This window comes from Panthera onca, chromosome B4, assembly GCF_046562875.1.
Source record: "Panthera onca isolate mPanOnc1 chromosome B4, mPanOnc1 haplotype 2, whole genome shotgun sequence".
Classification (NCBI taxonomy): domain Eukaryota; kingdom Metazoa; phylum Chordata; class Mammalia; order Carnivora; family Felidae; genus Panthera; species Panthera onca.
In genome coordinates this window covers 130,825,208-130,852,755 of record NC_138345.1, presented here as the reverse complement: position 1 = coordinate 130,852,755, position 27,548 = coordinate 130,825,208, and the positions used below count along the sequence as shown (strand labels likewise).

Below are 27,548 nucleotides of genomic sequence, written 5' to 3'. Positions count from 1 at the left end.
CCCGCCCCTCGGGCTGCGCTGGAGGCAGGGGCGGGGCCCGGCCCGAGCGCCGGGGCGGGAGCGCGGCGGGAGCAGGTGGAGTGGCCGCGGCGGCGGCGCTGCCATGGCTCCGCGTCCCGGCCCAGAGCACCAGCCCCCACCTCGGCCCTCCTCGCCTGCCCCTGGGGCCCACCAGACTTTGGCCTTTGCCGGCGCCCCAGCCTAACCAGCCTCCCCTCGCTGTCCGGTTGGGATTTGGGGGCTGAGCCGTCTGGGGTCCCGGGGCCAATGCAGTGCCGCCTCCTCCGGGGCCTGGCGGGAGCCCTCCTCACCCTTCTGTGCACGGGGCTCCTCTCCCTGCGGTACCACTCGAGCCTGTCCCCCGACGGCGCGCGGGAGGCCGCCGCGCTGGGCCCGCCAAGCCCTCTGTCCCCCGAGCTGCAGTTGCGCGATGTCTTCATCACGGTCAAGACGACCCGAGCCTTCCACCGCTCGCGCCTGGAGCTGCTGCTGGACACGTGGGTCTCCAGGACCAGGGAACAGGTGACAAGTGGGCAACTGTAGGCCCCCAGAGTGGCCCCTGACCTGAGGGACTCGTGGAAGCCTTTCCATTGGGCTGGGGTCCCCGGCAGCCTCCAGGGAGAAGCTGCCTGCCCACCTGCCCTGTCTGGACTCCACTCGCGGCTCCTCCTTCCTCCCAGGATCAAGGGCTCCTGCGGCCCCTGCCTGTGCCCCTCACTGGCTCTGGAGCCAGGTGGTCCTCATGCCCACTCCTCAGTCCCTCCTGGGGCAGGGTGGGGGGTGTCCCTCTGTTCCCTGGCTGTTCTAGCACAGGCTTTGCTCCTGCCCACCTTGGCCCAGCCCCGCGATGGGGACAATGTGGGGGGCGGGGTGGGGGTGGGGTGTTGGGCGGCTGGGGTAGAGGCCTCTGAGAGTCCTGACTCTGACATGTGCCCAGGCCAGGCTGCACCCAGTCCAGGCCCCGGGTGCTGTCCTACCGCCCTGGCTGGGAGAGTGGAGGACAGGGGCTGAGCTGCCGAGGACACGGGAAGGTCTAGGTGGGGCCTGTTTGGGAGGGAGAGGGGCGGGGGGCATCCTTTCAGAATTGACGACGACCCCTGTCCCCTTGCCTCTGCTGCCCAGGGTGTGTCCAGGGCAGCGGGCCCTCATCTCCTGTGCTCCTTTCCTGTGGGGCAGTTTCTGAGGGAGGGAGGGAGAGAGGGAGGTGTGCTGTGGGGGTGGTGGTTGAGGCTGCCGTGGGGGAGAGGTCAGAGCGGGGGCCAGCTGTGGGATCGTGTGTGTGTGTGTGTGTGTGTGTGTGTGTGTGTGTGTGTGTGTGTGGCGGGGGCATGTGGCTTATGTCTTTCCGGGCACAAGCTGAGTCCCTTCTGGCTCTTGCCCTCCCCAGACCTGGTGCCCTCCCCAAGCAAGGTCAGTGATTTGGGGTTGTTGGGGAACCATCTCTGGGAGAGGTCGAGGGGCACGTTTACACACACACACACACACACACACACACACACACACACACTGTCCCTACGGCGGGCGGCTGGCTCAGTGGGAGGAAGTGACTGAGCCTTGGGAGGGGGTTGGGGGCTCCCGGGACACTGAAGAGCCGGGAAGGTGATGTCTGCAAGAGCCCAGGGCCTTCTGGGGAGAGGGCACCCCCACCCCTGACTTCCTGGCCGTGATGTCCTGGCACCCTATTTAAACCTTTCTCCACTGGGACCCCAGCACCCAGGTTCTTCCCTGGGGCGCCCCCACACACAGCTTCTCCTCTTGGGGAGAGTCTGGTTCCTCCTGCGGAAGCCGCTGAGCCTGGCCCTCCCCGCAGACCTTCCTGTTTATGGTGCTGTGTCTGTGTGTACCCGGGAGCGTGCCTCACGTGGTCTGAGGCCCTTTCCTGCCTTGTCTTGATCGCCATGGTGGTGCCCTTGCCCCGGATGAGGAAACTGAGGCCAGAGGGAGGAAGTGCTTGTCCGCAGCACCCTGAAGGCCTGGGGGCGCAGAGCCCTGGTCCCACCTCCCGGTTGGGACCCTTCCTTCTCTGTTGAGACCCGGGATCTCAGAGCTGCCTGGTCACTGGGCCCCAGGAGAGGGTCCTTGGGTGCCCAGCCTGGGTGGCTGGCCCTGGCAGGACCAGGTCTGCAAAGAGAGGAAGCAGCTGCCCACTCCCTGCCTCGAGCTCAATCCCAGATGCCAACTAGGCAGCCAGAGGGAGTACCTGCCGGGTAGCTCGGCAGCCAAGGGGCCGCACATGCCTCACTCCGTTTAACCCTCACAACAGCCCCCGAGGGGCAGGCACTGAGGGTCCTGTTTTATAGGCCAGGAAACTGAGCACAGTTAAACAGAGGTAGGAGATGAGTTCACTCATCACACTCTCATCTTCCGCCCCCAGCACGAGGGGCAGAGGCTAGAAACCTCGTCCTTTGAGGCAGAGTTGAAAAAAGGCAGGATGCTCAAATTGAGGAAGAGGAAGGGAGACCGGGGGACACCCTGCCATCCCACTGCCTCTGGGTCCTCTTCGCCTCCACCCTTTGAGCCCTTTGGCTTATCCGTCTCTGTGATCTTGGCCAAGGCTCTCTCCCTCTCAGGCCTCAGTTTCCCCGTCTGCACAGGACAGGAGGGTCTCGGAGCCTCTCTCAGCTCTGCCAGCAGGAGCAGGCCTGAGCTGGTTAACTCTCCAGGGCTGGGCGCCCGCCCCAGCTGGTTAAGGGCGGCCGGGTGGCAGGTGGGCCTTTGTGGCAGCTCTCGTGCGGCCTTTGTCCCGGGGAGAGGGGGTGGGCTGGGGGAGGCCCTTTTTTGTGATCCATGGGGAGCCTTTCCCTTCCCCACAGTCCCCTCGAGGGCGGTGGGTGGGGGTGGGGGGAGCACTGTGGGCCCCACATCTCCCCTCCCCTGCAGCAGATGGCCCCCAGCCGCCCCCTCCCCTGACCCCAGCAGGCTGACTGTCCTTTTGTTTTCCTGTGAGGTTTTAACCATTGTCAGAGTCTCCTCCTTAAACAAATTAAATGCAACCCTTGGCCCAGAGGAAACTCTGCCCACTGCTCTGTGCCAATCTCCGGGTTCCCAGGGACGGGAACACGGGCCTCATGCGCCCCGCCCAGCCCCCCGGCCCTGCTGCGGGACCCTCTCCTTCCCCCTCCCCCCACCGATTCCGGCTTATTCATCCATCGGCAAACATCCCTGACCCATTTGGCCCATGCTCCCAACTCGAGAGAGTTCCACTATCTGGTGGAAAGTTTGCCAAGGAGCAGGGCAAGAAAAGCCTGATTTATTTTACTGGCTCTCTGGGGGCTGTGTGGAAAACAGGCTCCCGGTGGGGGCAGGACCGAGCAGGGAGACCAGGGGAAAGGTGACTGCAGCCAAGCAGGCAGGAGTGGGCTGGGCCGCTGGGTGGCCGTGGAGGCTGGTGAGGAGAGGTCGCATCCTGGGTAATTTGTAGGTTGGGTGAGCAGAATTTGCTGACACGACTGGATGTGGGGTGTGAAGGAAAGAGAGGAGGCATGGTGACCCCAAGGTGCTGGGTCCCAGCCAGATGGGGAGGGCCCAGAGGAACACAGGTGGGTGGGTGGGGGGGCTCCGGCACTGAGTGTGAGGCACCTGCTAGCCCCCCCCCCCCCCCCGAGAGGTCTTGGATGAGGTGGGATTTCATGGTTTCTTGATGGTGTTTAAAGCCAAGAGGCTCGATAGCATCCCCGAGGCAGCGGATGGGATAGAGAAGGGGACCAGCACCGACACTTTCTGCGGGGATATCCAGGGACCTACAGTGTCAGCTAAATCTGAAAAGGTGGGGGACAGACCCGAGGGAGAAGGGCTCAGAAGGTGGATGCCACCCAGGCCTCCCGGAGGTGAGCCAGTGCCGGGACAGGGGGGCGTAAATCAGACCAGGCCCGTGCCCTTCAGCGTGTCACTGTCTGGTGGGAGAGACCAAAGGGTAGATTTCCATAACCGAGGGGCTGCTGTTACCATAAGGAGGGACAGGAGGCTGAGGGGCACATGGGAGGGGTGTCGGGCAAGAAGAGGGCACAGTATATGCAAAGGCTCAGAAGGGTGTGCGTGTATGTGGCACATTTGGGGAACTGAAAGGCCTTTGAATTTAAGAGAAGAGGTGGGGCAGGAAGTGATGAGATAGGCTGCATCAGGCACAGGGACTGGGTGGCCCCTCATGGCCGCACTTAGGACGCTGGCCTTTATCCCAGGGGCAGTAGGGAGCCACAGAAGGTACTAGGTAGGGTGGTGGGTAGGGGGTATTATCTGGTTTTGGTCCTGACAGGAAAAGAGATCTGACGGTCTTGCAATAACCCGTTGAAAGATAATAGTGGCTCAGAACAAGGGCCATGGGTCCTGGGGAGATAGGACTGGTTCCCTCCTGCCTCTTCCTGTGCCCAACCCTGGCTTCTGGCCTCCTGTGCCTCAGTTCCCCCCTGAGATAAGAAGCTGAGCCCGACTTCATTGCCAACTCTTTCTCGTTCTTTCTCACGCTATTTCACTTTGCCCTCACAGCTACCACTACTCCCCATTTTCCGGCTGGGTAAACTGAGGCTCAAAGCCGGCGCTGATCTGATCTGAAGGGCTGGTTCCTGGAAAGCAGGGAGGTGTTTGTGGCTGAGCGGGGAGGGGCGTTGCGGTCAGAGGCCCTAAGTCTGGAGGGAGGGCAGGGCTAGCGTGGCCAGAGTGACAGATGGGGGTGTCGAGGCCCTTTAAACGGGTGAGATGCTTTCTCCTTGGTCCTCACTTGGAAAGAGTTCAAAGTTGTCAGGACCCTGGGCAGGGCCACCTAAGCGTCAGAGGAGGCCCTCGCCGTGCTGGGCGGGTGAGGGGACCTGCTGGAGCAGGGAGAGGCGCTCGTGCTCCGCTCGGTGTGGAATGGGGGTCAGACCAGTCCCCGGCCGCCGGTCTCTGTCTTGCCATCAGCTGCCCGTGGAGGGTTTGTCTCTGCAGCTCATTCGGTTTGTGTTCAGTTTCTTTGGGGGTTGAGCGGCTTCTACCTGCCTGGGAGGTGGGGAGGAGAGGTCCAAGGCCTGTGGGCTCGAATCCCAGCTCAGCAGTCGCCAACTGTCCGACCTTAGTCTGTCACTTAGCCTCAGTTCCGCCATCTGCGAGGGAGACAGATCACAACACCTGTCTTGAGGTTAAGTGAGGTCCTCAGGGACCAGGAGCGTGCAAGCTGCTGGTGGGGCGCCTCTCCAGTCTGGGAGAGAGCTGGACTGGATCACGATGTAAAATTTCTGAGCTGCGCAAGGGCCCTGTGGCCGCCCAGAGAGCTTCCGTGGCTCTGAAAGCCGTGACTGTCTCCCCAAGCAGTGCGGTGTCCCCGTGCGTGGGTCTGCACAGTCTGTCTCCTGTCAAAGCGTCTAGGGTTGTGTAAGTGTGGTTAGGGAGGGGCCACGTGGGACTGCAGTGTGTGCATGTGTGTGACATAGAAGACGATGTGACTCTGGTAGGGTCCCCGTGGGTGCTGGTGTGCACCATGAAGTCGTGTGGCTTTGACAGCTGGGTTGTGTGTGTTGGGGGGGGGGGGTGCGTAGCCGAGAGGGTCATGTTGTCTTAAAGGCACGTGTGATGGTGGGAGGGGGTGTGTCTGTCACTGATGGAGGACAGAGGTCTGGACAGGTGTTTTAGCAGGGGCTTGGCTGTGAGCGACCCCCGGGGCCTGCCCTTGGCTGACTCTAGTCCTGACTCCCCTTTCTCCTTCTTAGACCTTTGTCTTCACCGACAGCCCAGATGAAGGCCTCCAGGAGAGACTGGGTAATTCTGGGTGGGGTGGGGGCCCCTCAGCTGTTACCAGGGAAAGGTGGGGTGGCTGTCCCCTGGCCCGGGGCCCTCAGGAAACAGGGCTGCCCACCCTTAGCATGTGGGGATCCCCCTTTGTCCAGGATGAGGGGCAGGCTTCTTTGTTGGAGACGGGTATGGGTTTGGGGAGGGTCACCTCTCCCGGGCCTCAGTTTCCCCGTGTGTAGAATGAGAATGCTCCAGGCTGTCTGAGGTCTTGCTCTGTATTCTCACAGGGTGCGGGGCTGTGGGAAGGACCTGGGCAGGGTCCTCTGACTCGTCCCCACTTCTCCAGGGTCCCACCTCGTGGTCACCAACTGCTCCGCTGAGCACAGCCACCCCGCCCTGTCCTGCAAGATGGCTGCTGAGTTCGACACCTTCTTGGCCAGCGGGCTGAGGTGAGTGTGCCTGGGTCTCTGGGGACAGGTGTGGCCTGTGCCTCAGGCTGGCTCCTGAATAGGGTTTTGTGTCAAGAAAGTGAAGTTTGGCTGGGTCTTGTGAATTTCATCACGTAGGGCCTCCTGGGGTCTGTCTCTGGGCAGACTGTCTGGGTTCAAGTCGTGCCCTTTACCGGCTGTGGGATCTTGGGCAAGTGTCTTAACCTTGCTGAGTCTTGGTCCCCACGCGTTAAGCGGGCACACTTTTCTCGGGAGCTCACACGAGATGCTGTCTGGCTTAGACCGTGTGCCTTAAATGTCAGCTACTCTCCCTGATTTTGTTGACTTATTATGGGGGGGGGGGGCTCAAGGGGAGCCTGGTTGGCCAGCAGCCCTTGGGAACCCTCCTCCAAGCTTAGCATCCCCCCCCTTGGATCCCCACAGGTGGTTCTGCCATGTGGATGACGACAACTATGTGAACCCAAGGGCACTGCTGAAGCTGCTAAAAACCTTCCCACAGACCCGAGACGTCTACCTAGGCCGGCCCAGCCTGAACCGGCCTATCCGCGCTTTGGAGCCCAGGCCGCACAACCGCACGGTGCGTCCCTCCCTTCCTCCTTGTGCAGCGGAGGCCACGGGTGTGGGCTGCGGCCAGGCCGGGGGCGGGGGGATGGGCAAGGGCAGGCAGGGGCAGGGCTCGGAGCCCCTGGTATCGTCATGTATTGTACCAGCTGTTCAAGTGCCCAGCGCCGCTGGGCCAGCTGGCCGATTGCGCTGCCCGCAGCCCCTGAGCCCCTCCCCTGCGCACCCCTCCTGTCCACAGACTAAAGAGGTGACACCTGGCCCAACGGGGTCCCCAGCTTCAGCTCCAGACCTAGATGGGCACTAACGAGGACTGTCAGATTTGGGGAAAAAACCAAGCCCCGAACCAGGATGAAAGTTACATTTGACTTTCAGATAAATAGGGACGCATTTTTTTAGTAGCCGTGCGTAGCATGGTTCTCTCCGGGTCCCCAGGCCCCGCCAGGCCCCTAGGGGGCTCCCTTGGCCCCAGGGAAAAGGCTACTCAGGGGGTCCCCCTCCCTGGAGGCAGCGTGTGGAGCAGGAGCCCCAGGCTGTAGGGCTCTCTGCCTCCCCGGCTCACCATCTGCTTCATCAGGGAAACCAAGAGCAGGAAACACAAAACCTTAATTATCAGCGGCTAATGGGGCCTCTGAGCCCTAATTAAATCCTCCCGGGCCCTAAGGGTGTGTGTGTGTGTGTGTGTGTGTGAGAGTCGGCTCCGGGTGCCCCAGGAGGCCCCCGCACCACCACACGCTTGGATGGAGGGGTTGAGAACTCTGCTCTGGAGCCCGACTCCCTGGGTTCACGGGCCACCTGTGCCGCCTCCTGGTTTCGTGACCTTCGTTGAAGTCGTCCCGCCTTTCTGTGCCTCAGTTTCCTCACCGGTGAAACGGGCGATCAGCGTCCCCACCTGACAGGGCGGTTGTGAGCAAGATAAGAAACAATTTAGCGAGGTCACCCATCCAAGTGCTTGGGATGGGACCCGACATGTGATGACACTAGTGAGTGTTAGCGACCAGCTCGGCCTTCCTCTCTGAGCCTCGTGCTTCCCGAGCAGGGTCAGTACTGCTGGGCCCGCCCAGGCCCCGACTCCAGGACGTGCACGAATATTCTTCTTGCACAGACTCCTAGGCGGGATTCCCTAGACTCCGCCCCAAAGTGTCCCAGCCTGTTCGGATTCTGGGGTACCCTCTGGGTTGTGGGGGGGAGGGCAGCAGAATCGGGCAAGAGCTCCGGCTTGGGCTCAGTCCCAGCTCGGGGACCTCGGTTCTCTGCACCTCACTTCTCTGTACCTCGTCGGCTCATCTGCAGCACAGGACCCCATATATCCGTGCGCAGGGTTAAGGCACGTATACAGTGACTGCTGTTGTTACTTTAATTATCTGGGAGCAGAAGCCCTGAGCCCACAGTTCACCAAACAAGCATCAATTGGACACCTACTGTGTGCCAGGTCCTTAAGAACCTGTTTACCCTGCTTTATCTAAGAGGGCGGCATTTCCAGAAGTAGCTCATTGAGGTGGTCAGGAGGAGGGCACAGGGCCAGGAGAACCCTTGGGTTTCACAACCGGGGCAGATGCACTCACAGGTGACAAATCTGCGATCCAGAGGGGAGCGGTGACTTTCTCAAGGTTACACGGCTGTGCAGTGGAGGTGGCCGAGGCCCCAGACTCAGGCTTCCCGACTTCCTGCCCAGGGTTCTCACTGCTGCATCAAGAGGGATAACCCCCACCCAATGCCGCATGCATCAATTAAGCACCAACTGTGTACTCGGGAGAGGGTAACCTCAGGGTGTAGCCGAGAGGGTACGGTGCTTGCCGAAAGCCTTAGAGAAGCTCAGGAGTTCTGGCTTCACAAATCCCCACAGAGGAGGTGGGGGCAGAGAGTGGTTTACACCCCAAAGGTACACTCATGATTCCTGAGATTGCGATGTCAAGGGGTTTGCTGGCCCCGGGGGCTCGCGGGCCCGTCTGTCCTTCTCTCTTTCCTCCACGGGAGGCCCCCTTCTCTCCTCGTGCAGAAAAGCTTTCTCCCTCCCAGGAGCTGTAAGTGGCGAGGCCAGTGCCCCTGGCCGGTGATTGTGGTGTCGCTCCCAAGCCTGGAGCCATGCTGGTTGGGGGTGAGGGGTGGTCTGGCCGTTGCCCCCACCCCCCAGGCTCACCCTGAACCTTGGCCCTCCCCTACCTCTCCCCCCAGAGGCTGGTACAGTTCTGGTTTGCCACTGGGGGCGCTGGCTTTTGCATCAACCGCAAACTGGCTTTGAAGATGGCCCCGTGGGCCAGGTAAGCAAAGCCCCAAGGTGGGGCGGGGGGGAGGGGGCAGGGGGAGGAGGGGAGGGCCTGGTGCGGGCGGCCTTTGCAGCAGGAAGGGCTCGGGAGTGAGCCCCTGAGGAACTGTCTGGCATTCATGCCGTGTCACGGAGTTACACAGTTAGTGGTGAGCAAGCCACCTGCCTTCCTGCCCTCAGGGATACACTCACAGGCGAGTTGTGTCATCTCTGGGAGCCTCCGTGCCCCCCTCTGTAAAACCTAATAATTTAATAGCTAAGGGCTGTTGTGGGGGCTAAATGGGGAAATGTTTGGGTCGGCACCTGGTCTGAGCCAGGCAAGTATTAAGTCCCACGTGCAGCCCTCTTCTTCCGGGTAAACGTCACAGGGGAGGTGAAGGCCAAGTTTAGGGGCATTCAGAGGAAGGAAGATGTAGGGCGCCTTCTGCCTGGAGACGGGAGGAGGGCTTCCTGGAAGAGGTGGTGTTTGGACCGGGATAGCCCTAGAGGCCCCCAGAGTGGGTTTTTGGTGAGTACGTGGCAAAGGCCTGGCCTCTCGAGGTCTGCTTGGAGAGGCTGCTGAGAGAGGCTCTGAGCCAGGCCTGTGCTTCCCCAAGAGTAATCACAGCCCCTGGGAGGAAGGTGTGTTAGCCTCCTTTCCACAGCTGAGGAGACTGAGGCTGTGAGAGGCCGAATAAGTGACTAGTCCAAAGTCACTCAGCTGCTGGCTCTGGCTCCAAGGTCTGCACAACCCTGGCCTGCTCTGATCTGGATGGGCGGGGTCAGAGCGGTCCTCCAAGTGCGGGGGGGTGGGGGGAACTCAGGTCCCGGTTAGAGGTGGTAATGCTGTCCTCGGGCATGCCGACGGCAGCTATGTACTCGTGACCAGGGGTCATCCCTGTGCCTGGTGCCCCCATCTGGGCTTCTGCCCACCTTTACGGGGTATTTGTGTGAATTGGGAAAGGTACCCCCTCCGGGCAGGTGCAACCCTCGGGCACGGGCTGGGATGGGGAGGGAAGGCTGGACCCTGTGCAGTGGGGCAGGCTGGCCCCCGGGGGAGCTCGTGGGGTATGCAGTCAGGTGGTGCCCTTAACCTGGGACACTGCTCCTCCCCTCCTCGACATCTGGCTGACTCCAGAATACCCTGTGCGACTCTGTTTAAAGACTGCCACTGTCAGAGTGACATAAAAAGCAGAGCAAAATACTGCCACCTCCTCTGGGAAGCCCACCTTACCCTCCCGGTGTCTCCCAGGCCTCATGCTTCCCTCTTAGTGCCAGTCTTAGTCTGGAACGACCTGTCCCCCCGTCTCCCTTCAGAAGAGGGCAGCAAGCATTTCTTTCTCATCTCTGTATCCGCAGCCCTAACATGGCACCTGGCACCAGCCAGATCCTTAAGCTCAACAAAGAATGAATGAATGAGTGAATGAATATAAAGAAAAGAAGGGACACATTTAGAAGGGGCTTCTTCTTACCACTCTTCCTCTTAATCTACACAATGGCCCAGTGAGGGCAGGGCCGTTATCACGCCCATTTCACAGAAGAGGACACTGAGGCTCCCCAGGTTGGTGGCTTGCCCAAGGTCACCCAGTGCACAGGAGGCAGATGAGGGAGGGCCTTCTGGGAGGCAGGGAGAGCTCTAGGTGCCGAGGGCCTGGGCCGGTGGCCACAGCACAGCTCTGTCTCTCAGTGGCTCCCGCTTCGTGGAAACAGCCGCGCTCATCCGGCTGCCCGACGACTGCACCGTGGGCTACATTGTCGAGTGCAAGCTGGGGGGCCACCTGCAGCCCAGCCCCCTCTTCCACTCCCACCTGGAGACCCTGCAGCTGCTGGGGGCCGCCCAGCTCCCAGAGCAGGTGAGCCGGCCTCGGGGCAGTGGGGGAAGGGTGCGGGTGGGGCTGTCCCCTACTGATGGGGAAACCGAGGCCCACGGTGGCAAAGGACCCTCAGAAGGGCACACAGCGACTCAGCCCTGTCCACCTCCAACCCTCAAGGGTTAACGTTTGTGATGCTCAAGTTCTTTGCTCTGGTCCTTGAATGCCAGCTGGAAGGACCTGCACGGAGCAGAAGAAGCTTGCCTTCAGCTTCAGACCGCTCCCCTCGCTGCCCGCTCCCCCTTGTCCCTCTGTCCCTTCTTCAAACTTCCATCCTCCCGCATCCCTCCAAGGGGCCAGGCCTGCCCTTTGCCACGTTGCCTGTTGGTCGTCCCCCCTTCATCAGAGGTTGCCTGCCCGCAGCCCCCTGCTTTCTTTCTCACCCAGACGTGGCTGGGAAAGCCCCTGGGGTCCTCCGCCCAACAGCTCGAGTCAGAATCCTTTGGTGGCAGAGGACAGAAACGCAACCCAGGCTGGTCAAACAAACGAGTACGCTTATGGGCTCGCGTCCCCGAGAAACCGCGGGCTGGCTTGCCAGGCGGGGCTGAGTCTGCCTGCTCACGCTGTGCCCGCTGTCACCTGTCTTCCCAACACTGGGCTCACCCTCAGGCAGGCTCGCCCCTCATGCTGGCGGGGTGGCAGCCCCAGGGTTCCACCGCACCCGCCAGAGGAGAGCTCCCCCTTCCGCCCAGTCCCGGGGCTGGTGTTCATCAGTTGGAAGGCCTGCTTGGGTCACACCTGTCTCCTACCAGGGCCAAGACTTAGTGTTGATTCTGCCGGCAGGGTTGGTCCCAATGGGACTGCAGGGCCTGAAGCCAGGAAAAGGGGGACAGATTTGGGACAACCGAAACCAGGTACCCTAACGGTTGGGACTTCCAGAATACTCACTGTGCCAGGCACCAGGCCGGTGGCTTTATCTGCTGTAACTCTCTGGTTCCTTACAACGTTCACACGAGGCCGGTACTGACATTCCCATTCTGTAGGTAGGGAAACTGAGGCCAGAGAGCTGAACTAACCATGGCACGGGGCATGAAGGGGATTTGAGCCCTGTCTGGATGGCCCCTAAGCCTACAGTCTTTAACCGCTGCGCTCTGCTGTCCCTCGACAAGGGGCATCATCTCATGTCCTCACTGCGAGTAGAGTGACCTGAAGCTCCTGGAGGAGAGGGAGGGCCACGGCCCCGCCGTGAGTCTCAGGCAACCTCTGTCCACGCATGGAATTTGCTGGAACTCACTTCCCTTGTCGCGACTCAGTTTCCTAGTCTGTAGGCAAGGGACTCATTCCAGCCTCACAGGTAGGGTGGACTGTTGGGCACCCAAATGGAGTCCGGGCATGGCCGTGCCCTCCAAGCTTGAAGAGCCTTGTGGAGTGGGGTGGGCTCCTCAGCGAAGCTCTCAGGGCTAAGGGTGGGATTTCAGGTACAGAGGCAGGCTCTGCGTGCCCCTCATGAGGCCTTATGTGCCTTCCCTGCTTCTGCGCAAACACTGCCCCCTTGTGGGGTCCCCTAGAGGGACACCCGGCCAACCTGCACTTCCGGCTCCGCTTTTCTCTGCCCAGGTCACCCTCAGCTATGGCGTCTTTGAGGGGAAGCTCAATGTCATTAAGCTAGAAGGCCCCTTCTCCCCTGAGGAGGACCCTTCCAGGTGAGTCCGGGGGCCCAAAGTGTAGGATTGGAAGACAGGGAGCTGAATCCAGGCGTCCAAAGATGGGAGAGCCCGAAGGGAAGGAGGGCCCTGGCGGCTGAGAGCAGAGAACCGGGAGCCGAGGGGATGCATTTCAGTCCCTGCTCTGCCCCAGGGTTGCTGCGTGACCTTGGGCAAATACCTTGCTTTCTCTGGGCCTCGGTCTCCCCATTTGTAACACAGGGAGGCAGCATGTTGTGGATCTGAAGGGCTCTCCCCGTCCTGATCCTCTGGGAGCCCCTGGAAGACTGAAATGCCTTCGCTGAGCAGAGGAGATGCTCTAATGGAAGAACTTCAGGCCCCGATGGGAAATTTTTATTTGAGCTTCTGTAGGCTCTTTGTTTCCTTGATACTCTTCCGTGGTTCTCTTCAGTGGGTAGATGGTTGGAAAGAGGGCTACAATGCCCCCGAGGCACCTTCCGGTTCTGCTCTCAAACAGGCCACAGGAACATTAGGCCTGGCAGAGCACAGCCTGTGACTCGATGTGCTGGGAGGGCGGGCCTGCTCAAGGAAGCCGGTGTGGCTGACACGCAGAAGAGAGGGGAGAGAGTTGCCAAATGTGGTTGGTTGGAGATGGGGCAGAGGATTCCCCAAGGCCTTGTAGGCTCGGTCTTGACTTTGGATTGACCTGAAATGGAACCCTTGGGGGAACCAGGCTGCCTGGCTCTGAACTTGTGCAGAGCGGTCTGCGTGGAGCAGAGGGCTCACAACCGTTCAAGGGCCCTGGGGCCAGGGCTGCATCGAACAAGTTGGCCATTACAAAGAGGCAGAGTTTGGCTCAACATAGGGAAAAAATTCAGATTTCTAAGATGAAGGGAGCTGCCTTCTAATGGGGGTGGGCTCCTCATCAGTGAGGGTGTACGTGCTGTGGCTATACTATCAAGAGGTTTAAGAATGGATGTTCAGTTCTCTCTAAGCCTGAAGATTCTAGAATCCAAAGGTTCCTGCCTAAAAGAGCTGGAGCTGACTGTGGACTCAGGTACATGTGATCGGATAGTCTAGCCTCGGCTGGGGTCTCCTCATGACATCTCTGGCCCTTGAACTCTCTCTAAACGGTTGGTTTTCAGTAGGGGCCGTCCCCCCAGGGACATCTGGCAATGTCTGGAGACATTACAAAAAACATTTTTTTAATGTTTATTTATTTTTGAGAGAGAGAGAGAGAGAGAGAGCAAGCATGAGCAGGGGAGGGGCAGAGAGAGAGAGAGGGAGACACGGAATCCGAAGCAGGCTCCAGGCTCTGAGCTGTCAGCATGGAGCCTGATGCGGGGCTTGAACTCACGAGTCTTGAGAGCATGACCTGAGCTGTAGTCGGACGCTTAACCGTCTGAGCCACCCAGGCGCCCCAAGGAGACATTAAAAAAAATTGTTTTCAATGTTTATTTATTTTTGAGAGAGACACAGAGAGAGAGAGAACGGGGGAGGGGCAGAGAGAGAGAGGCAGACACGGAATCCGAAGTAGGTTCCAGGCTCTGAGCTGTCAATGCAGAGCCTGATGTGGGGCTCAAACCCACAGACCGTGAGATCATGACCTGAGCCGAAGTCGGACGCTCAACCGACCGAGACACCCAGGCGCCCCTCCAAGGAGACAGTTTTGATTGTTATGAGTCAGGGGGATTCTACTGGCTTCTAGCGGGTAGAGCCCAGGGGTGCTGCAAAACATCCTACCATGCACAGACCGCCCCACAACAAAGAATTATCTGGCCCTAAATTTTAATAGTGCCGTGGTGGAGAAGTTCCTCTCCAAACCATCTCTGAGACGTGTACCCCCACCCCCCCCAGGAGCCCGTGGACTGAGCGTGGGGGTCAGGGTGACCATCTTGCCCATTTCTGGTCTCTCCACAGGTTTCGTTCCCTCCACTGTCTCCTCTACCCAGATACTCCTTGGTGCCCACAGCTGGTGGCCAGATGAACCCTGAACTGCTGGGCAAAGATTGGGCTGAGGCCTCTGGTTATCCTTCGCCTCCCCAGGCAGCCCTGGGGACCTGTGGCAAGTGCCCTTTGGTGGACAGTCCCTGGCATGGCCTCTGAGCGGTGGGCCAGCCCAGGGTTGGATGGTGGCTGGCAGTGAAGGCATGCTAGGCCCCCGGGAAGTGGATTGGACAGCCCGGGGAACAGGTGCACCAGGTGAGGGCCAGAGAGGCCCCAGGGACTGGGCTTCTGTGGGTCTTGAGTGGCTGGATTGAATAAGCATGGGGGAGGGGGGGCCCTTGAGCTGGGCTGGGGCTCAGGGGTCCTAACCCTCTAGAGAATTACCTGGGCCCCTGGTGGGGTCTGGCCTTCCACCCCCAGCTCTGGTCTCTGTCGTTCCCCCTGGGGCCAAGCACTGGGCCGGCCTACTCCTGGCTCCCTCGGCTGGATTCCCAGTCACGGAGGGGACCCAGGTGGAATAGTGGCAGAATCCAGGGTCTGTGGCAGATACGGGTGTTGCCGACCAGTCTCCAGCTCCTTGCTCCCACCCCTTGCTAACAGATCCCATTTTGTCTGGAGAATCAGCCTGCCCAGACTCAGATCCTGGCTCATGATGGACCCCAGCCGGTCGTGATGATCTTTTTGGTCATTTTCCCAGCCTCCCTTGCTCAGTCTATTAGTGTGAACTAAACGAAGCCAATAGGGAGGCTTCTGGAAGGGCTTCTGGGGAAGACCAGGCCCGTATCCCCTCTTCCTGCTGTGAATGTGGGTGCGATGTCTAGATCTGGAGTGGCTGCCTCGTTATCACGAAGGAAAGGCCATGACAATCATGCACGCTTGTCCCTTTTGGCATCTGGTTCTGTAAGAAAATTAAACCCTTATTTGTTTAAACCTCTCTTGGTCTAGTTTCCTGTTAGATCTGCAGCCACTGTGTTCCTGGCTGGGGCGGGGTCTTTGCTCTGCCTGTCACAGTGGGGATGGTGGTGCTGGTTTGGGTCCTGAGCTACATGTCTCTGCTCTACCCTTGCCGGCTGCGTGACCTTGAGGAGCCCACTTGGTCTCTCTGGCCTGTTTGCCCATTTAATAGATAAGAAAAGGAATACCTTCTTCATGGATTGATATCTGCGTGAAATGCACAGAGCCGGGCGCGGGGAAGAAAGGGCTCAGTGAACAGTGAACGGTGACCGTTACTAGCGTGTGCTTGGGTCACGGTCAGCCGGGGCGTGTGAGGGTGTGCATGGGCGTGCGAGGGTGTGCGTGCGGCACGTCTCCTCTCTACACAGGTCTGTGCAGAAGGACACGTGTGTGCCATGAGGTGCTGGTGTGCCGGGGGCTGCTCCTTCTCTCTGCCCTCAGAGCCTGGGTTGGGGGTAGCCAGAGAATTGGGAGAGGCAGAGAGGAGACTCAGCTGAGGGAGTCAGCCTCTGGTGTCAGATAAAGGGACGGTTTGACAGCCACGGTAGGAGATAAATCAATGCGAGCACCCTTAGGATTGCAGGTCCCAAAGAGGTTGCATGAATGAACGAAAGCGATCACAGTGAAATTTCAGGAATGCCAGCGCAAAGGTTGGGGAGGCTTAAGGATGCAAGGCCTCTTCTGCCCGCCCATCATTCCGGGTGATATCGGGCCACCATGGGGCTCTGGGCTGGGGGCAGGAGGGAAGACAGAGGAGAGATCCTGAGGCATGGAGGGGCCTTGAGCCAGACAGCCAGGGCTGGGGGCTCCTTGGAGCACACCCTCCAGCCCTTGAAGAACCTTGTCCTTGATGCAACTCCGTCTGGGGTCTTTGGAACCACTGCACGCCAGTTCAGTGCCTCAGCCCTGGTTTCCACGGAGGAGCTTGAGGCCCAGAGAGGGACTGCCATGTGCTTGTGGTCACACAGCAGGTCAAGTGCAGAGTCGGGCTGCTTGGGCTCTTCCAAGGCCTCCTTTCTTTCTGGGCTAACCCAATGCTGGGTTTGTGGGACGTGAACCGAGTAGGGGTGGCCCTGGCCCTGCAGCCCTGGTGGGGGATGGAGGGATGTGCTCCGCAGCTGTTGTCCTCTCCACCCTGTGTGTGGAAGGCTGCCGGCCGGCCTGCTTTTAGAAGCAGCAGCAGATTTGCGGGTTGTTCCCAGATCCTGGGGGTCGGTGGAGGGAACAGGGCTCGGGCCATCTGCTGCCTCCATTGTCCCAGAATAGCTGTGCTAGGGAGGGGGAGCAGAGTCAGCAAGGATCAGAATTGGGATGGAGGAAGGGGGTGGGTGTCTGGATTTAACCCTTTGTATGTCTGTGTGGGAGAGTATAAAGCTGCCTGCACTCTGGACTAAGGTGGCCCGCGTGGGCCCCACGGGCAGGATGGGCAGTGGGGGAGAGGGGCAAGGTTGGACCACCCTGTACTGGTCTTGGGCAAGTACCATTCCCATTTTGTAGATTAGGAAACTGAGGCCCAGAGAGGAAGAAGGCCGTGGGTCCAGGTCCCAGGGCTTAGAGGTGCCAGAAGCAAGGTTTGGAGCAAAGTGCGGGACAACTCTGGAGACTCCTCTCCTTTCCGTCTCTGGCTCTGTGCCTTGGGCAGGTGACTTCACTATTCACTGGCCTCACCGGTGGGATTGACACAGTGACTTTTACATTGAGTGCGGAGCGGTTTTGAGAGGCTGCAGAGAAAGCTCCTCGCTCAAGTAATGCCTGCTCAAGAAACAGCAGCTCCCCGCCCTGAGTTCGGTTGTTCTCGGCTGTGAAAGGGGACGGCAGGGGTGCTGGACCGGCCATCACCTCCACTCCGCCATCTGGGTCTGGGCCACTGTCAGTCTCGCCTGTGTTACCGCAGTGGCCTCCTCGTTTCCCCTGGTGGATGCCCAGGTGGTTTCACCCAGGTGGGTGATCAGCCTGGTGACGCTCATCATTTTTAGTATCACCCCAAGGGGGAAAATCTGACCTTCAGTGCTCCTGATAATGATGCCATAGGAAAGAAACAACACCACCCAGGAAGTCGGCTGGCCCAAATAATTGACCCTACACCAGCCAACCTTCTGGATCTAAATACCAGTTTGCAGGAAATGGGGGGACAGTGGAACGTGTTAAATGACACCACGAGGGTTCAGCCCACCACAAAGGGGATTCTTCTCCAGGATGGACTTTGTTTCTTCGAGTAAAGATGGAATCAAAGGCAGAAGGAAGGACTGTTACGGATGATAAGAGATTGAAAAGGCATAGGAACCAAATGCAACGCATAGACTTTGTTAAGATCGTGGTTCAAATAAATGGACACTAAAAGGGTGTTTTTTTAAAAAAAATTTTTTTTAATGTTTATTTTTGAGAGAGAGGCAGACAGACAGTGAGCTGGGGAGGGGCAGAGAAAGAGGAGGAGATACAGAATCCGAAGCAGGCTCCGGGCTCTGAGCTGTCAGCACAGAGCCTGAGGCGGGGCTCAAACTCACGGACTGTGTGTGAGATCATGACCTGAGCCGAAGTCGGCTGTTTAACTGACTGAGCCACCCAGGTGCCCCTAAAAAGGTGTTTTTGTGAAAAGTGAGGAAACTTGGACATGGGCTTTGTAGTAGATGGTATTAAGAAATTGTTAATTTTATTAGGTATGATCATGATATTGAGGTTCTTTTTTTTTAAAGTTTATTTAAGTGATCTCTACACCCAACGTGGGGCTTGAACTCATGACCCCAAGATCAAGAGTTGCATGCTCTTCCAACGGAGCCAGCCAGGTGCCCTGAGGTTCTTTTTTATTTATTTATTTATTTATTTATTTATTTATTTATTTTTTAACGTTTTATTTATTTTTGAGACAGAGAGAGACAGAGCATGAATGGGGGAGGGGCAGAGAGAGAGGGAGACACAGAACCGGAAGCAGGCTCCAGGCTCTGAGCCATCAGCCCAGAGCCCGACGTGGGGCTCGAACTCACGGACCGTGAGATCGTGACCTGAGCTGAAGTTGGCCACTTAACCGACTGAGCCACCCAGGCGCCCCTCTTTTTTATTTTTTTAAATAAGAAATGTTCTAATATGTAAGAGATACATTCTGAAATATTTATGTGTGAAATGATGTAATGTTGGGAATTTTCTTTAAATTTTTTTTTAACATTTATTTATTTTTGAGACAGAGAGAGACAGAGCATGAACGGGGGAGGGGCAGAGAGAGAGGGAGACACAGAATCGGAAACAGGCTCCAGGCTCTGAGCCATCAGCCCAGAGCCCGACGCGGGGCTCGAACTCATGGACCGTGAGGTCGTGACCTGAGCTGAAGTCGGACGCTCAACCGACTGAGCCACCCAGGCGCCCCGGGAATTTTCTTTAAAAGAGAGCTTGAGGGGAAGAAGGAAATAAGAATGGCTAAATAGGGGTGGTCTTTGAAGTTGTGTGATGGGAACGTGGGGGTTCGTTATACTATTCATTTTACTTTGGGGTGTGTTTGAAACTTTCCATAATAGAAAGTAAAATAAAGTGGGTCTGTGGATGTTCCATTTGTTGGCTCTGGACCTCCCCCTTCTCTTTCCCCCTTCCTTTCCCCCTCCCCCATGTCCCACATTCAGGGCCAGATAACATCTGTTCTCATCAGACACAGCCGTCCTGGTTCCACTTCCTGTTCTCCCCAAACACCCAGAGAAAGGAGAGGCAGACCTTGACCGGAAGCTGGCCCTGCCTGAATGGCATTTGGCCCATTGCCTGGTTTCCCCAAGGCCAACCCTGATTTCTTTTGGTTCTGAGCACCTGTTCCAGCTGCTGTGTAACCCAGTGGCTTTCTCCCTGAGCACAGCCATTGGGCACATTCCCCCACCCACTTACCCCTCCTCCTAGCCACCCATCCAATAAGAATTTACTGCTCACCTCCTCTAGGTGAGTAGGGGGAGGCATCCCTGTGTTAGAGGTTATACAGGGGAATCAGGTGCAAGCCCAACCCTTGAGAGGGAGCTCAGATCCTAGTTGGGACGTATTGAAACCATGGCACATCATGTAACGATGAGGAAACAAGACCATGGAGCACAAGGAGGAAGGACTCGGATCTGGGGAGCCTACAGGGCAACAGGGGTCAAGAAGACTTGATGTGCGAGGTGATGGTGGATCTGGGTCTCGAGCCATGAGGAGATCAGAAGGAGGAGAATGTATCACACACCGCCTTTGCAGATAGGGCTAGGGAGACCCCAAGGAAGGACACAAATGTTGGTTATGGTTATGGGGACTACTGTTTTCAGGTGACTCCTTATCACACCTTGCAGGCTAAAGGTGAGGTATGGACCTACCACAGTGTCCACATAAGACAGAGGGAGTACTTTCCATCCTTGCCTCCATCATCTCCTCCGGAATGCTTTGTAAGTTTCTCCCAGAGCAGAGACTCTGCTGGGTGCATTTCTGTGCCTCACAGTATCTAGTGCAGCGCTGGGCACATAGCAGATACTTCATCAGGACCAACGACCGTTTCAGCGAGTCAACTTTAGCCGGTATCAGAACGGCTGCATTAGAATCATGGGTACTTGGTACAATGGGATTCCAGGGCCCCATCTTAGATCCTCAGAATCCCAGTCTCCAAAGAAGGGGCTCGGGAATCTGTACGTTCACCTGGTTCCCCAGGAGGCTGTAAGTTGCCGCTGGGCTAAAGAACGAGATGGGACCCGAGGTGAGTTCAGCACCATGGACAGAAACCTCGCTCTCCCCTCCGTCTATTCTTCCTGGGACTAGCTGGGGCAGAGCATTCTACGTGTGTATGTGTGGGGGCTCATGGTCTAACCCAGATGCGGAAGAGGCGACACCTGTGGCCTTGGCCTCCTTGTCACGCAACCCTCATATGTGCTTCAGCAGTGAGTTTCAGGGCAAGCGCTGGTCCTGCTGTCAGAGACAGCTCTGACTGCGCAGAGAGGGGTCATAGAATACATATCCCCTCCATTTCTTGTATAAGATGTAAATGACCCCCATACTGTGCAAGCAGCAAAGCATGGAGCCTGAGCCTGTGTGAACAAATGAATCCCCCAAACATGGTTTGAGTGCCTACTGTGTTCAAGGGCTGTGCTGGTAGCCAAGGGGCACGTAGGGATGAGCAAGATGTAGCTGCCACCCCAAGGAACCCACAGCTTGTCAAACATCGTTCATTGATTGTTAGAAAGGAGAGTGGTCTTGAAGATAACCTTGAAGATAACGCCCTGATAACAAGTCAGCAAGTGTGTGTACTGGAGAGGCAGCCAGGGGAGTGGAAAGGACAGACATCTAGTAGCAGAGGCTTTCTGGGGCTAAGACCTGCCCCTGGCACAGACTAGCTGCGTGGTCTTGTGCATGCTGCTTAGTTACCAGAGCCTCAGTTTCCCAATCTGAGAAACGGGAGTGATGACACCTCCCCCTCCCCCATCCCAGGGCATTTACAAGGAAAGTGCTCACTCAGTCCAAGGCCCATGACACAGCTCAAGCACCACTGATTTGCTGACAGACTCCAAATTTATGCCAGGCATGATGTCACATACCATGAGCTAGGTGGATGCGAGCTGGCATCCAAGGATCTTATACTGGGGGTGTAGGGCAGAGGGGGTACTTCTTATCTTTCTGGCCCCAAGGTGGACTCCATTTCCAGCCTCCCTTGCAGTGAGAGCAGCCATGTGACTGACTTGGGCTGATGGATGTCCTCTACTTGTAACACCCTCCCACACAAGAGGTCTCTGTTCTCACTGCTGGCTGGCTAGGGAGGACCATGGGTTAGGGGAGGGCAGAACATGGAGATGGGAGGAACCCAGGTCCCAGGATCTCCCCGTGGAGGCCTGTCCACCAAAAGGGCTGCACTGAATTGTCAGAAGAACCAGAAGTGAACTTGTGTTGAGTCGAGCTCTTGGGTTTGGGATGCTTATTACAGTGCTTAGCGGACCCTGACTAATACAGGGAGATAAAATAAACAGGTAAGCAAACAAGCAAGAGTTCCAGAACACGATGGTGTGATGAGGGACATACACAGGGATGGAAGAGTGGGGCACACACTATCCCTTTGTTTTTAACTTCTTCTAAGTTTACCTAATAAACCTTTTGCCCTTCAATGGTCCTGATCAGAAATTCTCTTGCTTTGGCCGTATAACTTCCATCTCAAGCTTCTCGAAACCCCACCTTGTGTGATACGTACATCACTCATATAACTTCTCCACCTTCTGTATTTTATTTCAAGGACCTGCTGGCCAGGTTTGTCTTTGTTTAATGTTTTATTTTATGAGAGAGAGAGAGAGAGAGAGAGAGAGAGCAATTTGGGGAAAGGGGCAGAGGGAGAGAGAATCTTAAACAGGCTCCTCACTCAGCACGGAGCCCGACGCGGGGCTCAATCTTATGACCCTGGGATCACGACCTGAGCTGAAATCAAGAGTCGGACGCTCAACCAAAGGAGCCATCCAGGTGCCCTGACCAAGTTTATTCTGAGTTTGGCCCTACCGAGTTGGAAACATATCCCTTCATACCATGTAGTTCCAGCAAACTTTGTCTTTCCCACCCATATCCTCGCCTTCTGGGGTAAAGATCCCAGCCTGAGTGTGTTCCTAGTCGGCTATGTCTCTGCAGCCCCTTGACTTCCCCGACTTCGTTCAGTATTCAGGTGAAAGTATCCTTGCACCTTTAATGGCTTTATAGATGCGGCATACAGACCATGAGAGAGAAAATACCCAATTTACCAGCTGGTTGGCATGAGGCATTTTATGCAGTCTAAATCTGTCGTATTTGTATCTGATTATTTTTAAATTAAATCGAAATAAACTCTAATACATAAGGAATATGTTTACTGTTCCATTTACTCAGCGCTGCATAACAAAGTACCCCCAGCACTTAGTGGCTTAAAACAGCGACAGCACTTACTTCGCTCACGGATCTGCAGTTTGAACAGGATTCGCGGGACAGCTTGTCTCCGCTCCACTTGGTGCCAACCGGGGCGGCTCAGGGCTGAGGCTAGGGTCACCTGAAGGCTCTCTCACGTGGCTCACACCTGCTGGCCTTGTCCTCTATCTCTGTGAGGTCTCTCTGGCCTGACCTCACTGCGTAGCTGGGCTTCGTACAGGTTGGCTCGGGGCTCCCAGACAGGACCGCTAGGTAGATGCTGCTTTGCCTCTTACGACCTGGCCTAGGAAGTCGGGCAACATCGCTTCATTAGAAGCCAGTGACCAAGGCTGACCCCTAATCAAAGAGGAGGAGTTAGGTCCCTGCACCCCTTTACAAAAATGCCATCATCAATTGAAAACATTGTGTTAAAACCTACGTCACATAAAATTTGGCCTTTTAACCGTTTTATTTTCTTATTTTTTTTTACATTTTGTTTTAGAGAGAGGGTGGGGGAGAGGGGCAGAGGGAAAGAGAGAGAGCAGAGCCCACGACGGCGGGATCGTGGACCCGAGTGGAAATCGAGAGTCGGGGGCTCAGCTGACGAAGTCCCCCAGGTGCCCGTTAACCAGTTCAAATGTACGATTCAGTGACGTTCATCACGTTCACAACGTTGCGCGACCGTCACCAAAATTTTTTCATGTTTAAGTATAATATGTTCAGCGCTCATCTGTGCCGCAGCATGTATCAGACCGCCTTCCCTTTTACGGCTTCAGACTATTCTACTGTCGGTGTATGTCATTTTGTTTATTCATCCGTCCACCGACACTTGGGACTCTTTTCATCTTTTGGCTGCTGTGAATACAGGTGATGTTTGAACACAGGTGTCCAAATATCTGTTTGCATCCCTGCCTTGAATTCTTTTGGGAATATGCTCGGGGTGGAATGGCTGGATCGTATGGTAATTCTACATTTAATCTTCTGGAGGAACTGCCATACTGTTTCCACGGTAGCTGTGGAATTTTCCATTCCCACTTGCAATTCACAAGTGTTTCATTTTCTCCACACCCTCGTCAACACTTGTTATTTCCTTCCTTCCTTCCTTCCTTCCTTCCTTCCTTCCTTCCTTCCTTCCTCCTTCCTTCCTTCCTCCTTCCTTCCTTCCTCCTTCCTTCCTTCCTTCCTTCCTTCCTCCTTCCTTCCTTCCTCCTTCCTTCCTTCCTTCCTTCCTTCCTCCTTCCTTCCTTCCTTCCTTCCTCCTTCCTTCCTTCCTTCCTTCCTCCTTTCTTTTCTTTCTTTCTTTCTCTCTTCTTTCTTTCTCTCTTCTTTCTTTCTTTCTTTCTTTCTTTCTTTGTCTTTCCTTTCTTTGCCTCTCTCTTCTTTCTCTCTTCTTTCTTTCTCTCTTTTCTTTCTTTCTTTGCCTTTTCTTTCTTTCTCTCCTTTCTTTCTCTTTTCTTTCTTTCTTTCTTTCTTCTTTCTCTCTTTTCTTTCTTTCTCTCTCTTTTCTTTCTTCCTCTCTTTCTTTCTCTTCTTTCTTTCTTTCTTTCTTTCTCTTTTCTTCCTTTCTTCCTTTCTCTCTCTGTCTTCTTTCTTTCTCTCTCTTCTTTCTTTCTTTCTTTTTTTCTTTCTTCTTTCTTTCTCTCTCTTTTCTTTCTTTCTTTCTCTCTTCCTTCTTTCTTTGTCTTTTCTTTCTTTGTCTCTCTCCTTTCTTTCTTTCTTTCTCTCTTTTCTTTCTTTCTTTCTCTTGTCTTTCTTTCTTTCTTCTTTCTCTCTTTTCTTTCTTTCTTTTTCTTTCTTTCTCTCTCTTTTCTTTCTTCCTCTCTCTTCTTTCTTTCTCTCTTTTCTTTCTTTCTTTTTCTTTCTTTCTCTCTCTTCTTTCTTTCTCTCTTCTTTCTTTCTTTGTCTTTTCTTTGTCTCTCTCTTTTCTTTCTTTCACTCTTCTTTCTTTCTTTCTCTCTCTTTTCTTCCTTTCTCTCTCTTCTTTCTTTCTCTCTTCTTTCTTTCTTTCTTTCTTTCTTTCTTTCTTTCTTTCGCTAATAGTCCTCCAAATGGGTGGGAGGTGGTAGCTCATTGTGGTTTTGATCTACATTTCCCTAATGGTTAGTGATGCTGAGCATCTTTTCATGTGTTTATTAGCCATTGTACATCTTCTTTGGAGAAATGTCTTCTCAAGTCCTTTGCCCCATTTTTAATTGGGTTATTTTTTGTTGCTGACGAGTCTTCATTCTTTTTTACAGCCACGTAGTGTTTCAAAGCACGGCTATCCAGGTTTTTATTAACTGGCCCTCTGTTGATGGATATTCAGGTTGTCCCCAGTCATGTGCTCTGCAAATGACTGCTACAGTGAATTATCTTGTACACATGTTATTATGTTCAGGTGTTGAGGATTTTGGAGGATAATTTCCTAGCAGCAGGACTGGTGAATTAGAGAGAAGGTGCATTTATCATTTAGATAGATACTCTCCAATTGTCCTTGAGAGAGGATGTACCGATTTATATTCCCTGTAGCCATGTAAGAGAGCAAAGGCACAGCTTTAAAACTAACACGTATGTTTTCAGCCTTGTGCCAAAGATTTCTTCTTCCTTGGGGATGCTAATCTGACATTTCCTAATACCGATTAAAACATTGGCCCAACACCGCACTCTGTTAAGGGATTTGCAACTTAATTGCATTTGTTCATAAAAGGGAATTAATATCGAATAACTTGCCATCAACAGGACTAATTTTTGACCCCGTGCTATGACAAATCTATTCACATTTTATGTTTTACAAATTCGTTCAAAGTTCAAAAAAAGGATAGGGGGTATCTGAATACCATTAAACTGATATAAAAAGTTAGACTCAAATCTCAATGTGTATGTCAATCTTTGCAAATAATACAGAATTTATTTCTCTCAATTCTTTCCCAGAGGAATAGCCATGAAAATTCACGACTGGAAATTCTTTTTTCTTATTAATAGTATCTAACAAGATAACAACTCACACATCAAATATGAACTCAACCTGCATTTTCTAGACTATGTGTAGCTTTGGAAGGCTCTTTACAAAGCCCACCCCAAACCACTCGCTCCTTCAACTTCTACTCAACAAAGTAACTGAAAATTGTTATGAGGAAACCAGGATCCAGTTAAAACAGATAAACAGATTATAACTACATTAACTACCTTACGTTGATAATTAACTAGTCACAGTTTTCAATAAGGTTTTTTTTTTTTTTTTTTCTGTTTAAGGGGAGAAACTTCCAATAAATGAAAATTTCAATAAGTGAAGAGCTAACGTGTCAATAAACTTAGGACAGAAAATTCTCTGTGTTCTGAACAGCAATTAATGTAACACTGACTGATAGTAAAGACACATGCTAAATAAAATATGATATGCAGGGTGAATAAATGAGAAATAATTAGCCATTATGTTACAATCATAGTAAATGCACATCAACTTTACACATTGTGTTAATTAGAAGTACTTTACATAAATATAAGCTCACTTCTCTTCCCTTGAGTGATAGCGTCAAGTTCCTTGTGGCCGACCGTTCACCCAGCGAGTGGATCCCAGGTCGCCAAATGTGGCTTGCTTCCTCTGATGGTGGCAGTTTCACGCTCTCCAATGGCAGTGAAGTCAGGCTGCTCCTTAATACGGTGCCCCAACTGAGTGCCCAAACACACGGGCTCCCTCCTCAGCCACCTGACGGTCAGAGACTCATACCTGCCCAGAGATGCTTTTTAAAGCAGGTGATTCCAACATACAGCCGAGTTTGGGACCCATATACTGTTCTATAAGACCATCCACAGTCTGCCTGGCCGTGTCTCCATTCATTAATTTATTACACTAGCATTAATCAAACACCTCTTTGCTGGGTCCTGAGGATACCCACATGTTTTTTACCTAAAGTTCTTTTTTTTTTTTTTTTTTTTTTGCATTGGCCCTTTTTTACCTAAAGACATCTGTTTTATATTTGTTTGTTTGTTTATGGTTTTTTAGAGAGAGAGCACGGCTGGGGAGAGGGGTAGAGGGAGAGAGACAGAGAGAGAGAGAGAGAGAGAGGGAGAGAATCTTAAGCAGGCTCCGTGCTGCATGGAGCCCAGTGCGGGGTTTGATCTCGCGACCCTAGGATCGTGACCTGAACTGAAATCGAAGGTTGGACGCTCAACCGACCGAACACCCAGGCGCTCCGAAAATACACTTGATACAATTAATCCGATGGGCCAGATATATAATAAGTAACACACGTAAAAAGAAGTACATCGCTTTTAAAGGAGTTAATCAATATTATCTAAACATCAGCTTGCTTACTGATAGTGATATTCGCACTATCTTTTAGGAAACAACGAATTCATTTATTCACTCATCCGCTTATTCTTTTTTTCATCCATCCCACTGATGCTGAACATCTTTCCTGCCCTCTTTCTTGACTGTGCCTGGTGTCCACCTGTCACCCAGGGGCCTTCGTGCTGCCAGCTGCTGGAACAGGGATGGAGCCATCTGCAACTTCCTCGGGCCTCGGGTCTTTGTGCTTCTTCCACAGATTCCCAGTCTTCCCTTCGCCCCGACAGGCAGGCAGTCCGGGAGGTGCGGGTGGGGAGTGAGGCTAGCTAGACCCCTGGCTGGAGTCCCAGTGGGCGGTACAGGCTATCACCACCAGGGGGCACTCCTGCATCACTGCTGGCTTCTTGCCCAGGCCAGGCTCAGGGCAAGGTGGGCCAGGCAGGAAGGTTAAGATGCTTGGGTGGGGGGAGCTGCCATGGGGGGACCAGGCCAGGCTTGGGAAAGGCCTAATAAGGGGGCATGAAAATGGACCACCCGCGCTCAGATGCTGAGAAAACCCGCACTGCTCCCTGCCAGGGAGGAAAAGCACACGGCACATTGACCGGGCTCGGCAAACCGTGACCAGCTGGGGACAGCAGCCATCGGTGAAATAATTCTGTCATTTGCTGCAGGGCAAGGTCACCCCCGTGCAGATGCCAAGCCCACCGCGAGCCCCAGACAGCATGCCCGTGTACCTCAACCCTTTGCCGATTATTTTCAGGGAGAGGAGAAGAGCAGAGAACGGGACGGAAAGCCATCGGGGACCTCTCCCGGGGACTGGGGCCACCCTGATCCCCGCCTTCAGCCGGGAAGATCCGGCCTGTGGCCTGGACGCGCTCTGCAACTGTTCTTCCCCATCCCTTGGGCCGCAGTCGCTTCTTCTATAAAATGGGACTGAAATCACCTCCGCCCCGTCTGCCTCTCTTGGGCACACTGATGTGAAAGCTGCCGCAAACAGCAGAGAGCAGGTTGAAACGGAAACAAGAGAATCTCAAATGGAACTTGGCTCCCCCCTCCTGCCCCTCCCTTGCTTTGGAATTTGTGCAAATCTGTCATCTGTGTGAGTGA

General features: G+C 54.9%; 1 protein-coding gene across 3 annotated transcripts; it reads left to right on the top strand.

Moving 5' to 3' along the window:
• The first annotated feature begins 35 nt into the window (after positions 1 to 35).
• MFNG (MFNG O-fucosylpeptide 3-beta-N-acetylglucosaminyltransferase) lies at positions 36 to 27,548 on the top strand. Of its 3 annotated transcripts, XM_060656411.3 has the most exons (8): positions 39 to 522; positions 5,679 to 5,727; positions 6,047 to 6,149; positions 6,573 to 6,726; positions 8,886 to 8,971; positions 10,643 to 10,808; positions 12,384 to 12,469; positions 14,351 to 14,539. In XM_060656411.3, the coding sequence occupies exons 1-8, from the start codon at positions 268 to 270 to the stop codon at positions 14,415 to 14,417; spliced, it is 966 nt and encodes a 321-aa protein (XP_060512394.2). In that variant the 5' UTR covers positions 39 to 267; the 3' UTR covers positions 14,418 to 14,539. The 3 variants fall into 3 exon arrangements, with proteins under 3 accessions (XP_078305596.2, XP_060512394.2, XP_060512393.2); XM_078449470.2 differs by lacking the exons at positions 12,384 to 12,469; positions 14,351 to 14,539 and adding an exon at positions 27,113 to 27,548 and having other exon boundaries at positions 36 to 522; XM_060656410.3 differs by lacking the exon at positions 12,384 to 12,469 and having other exon boundaries at positions 14,351 to 15,311.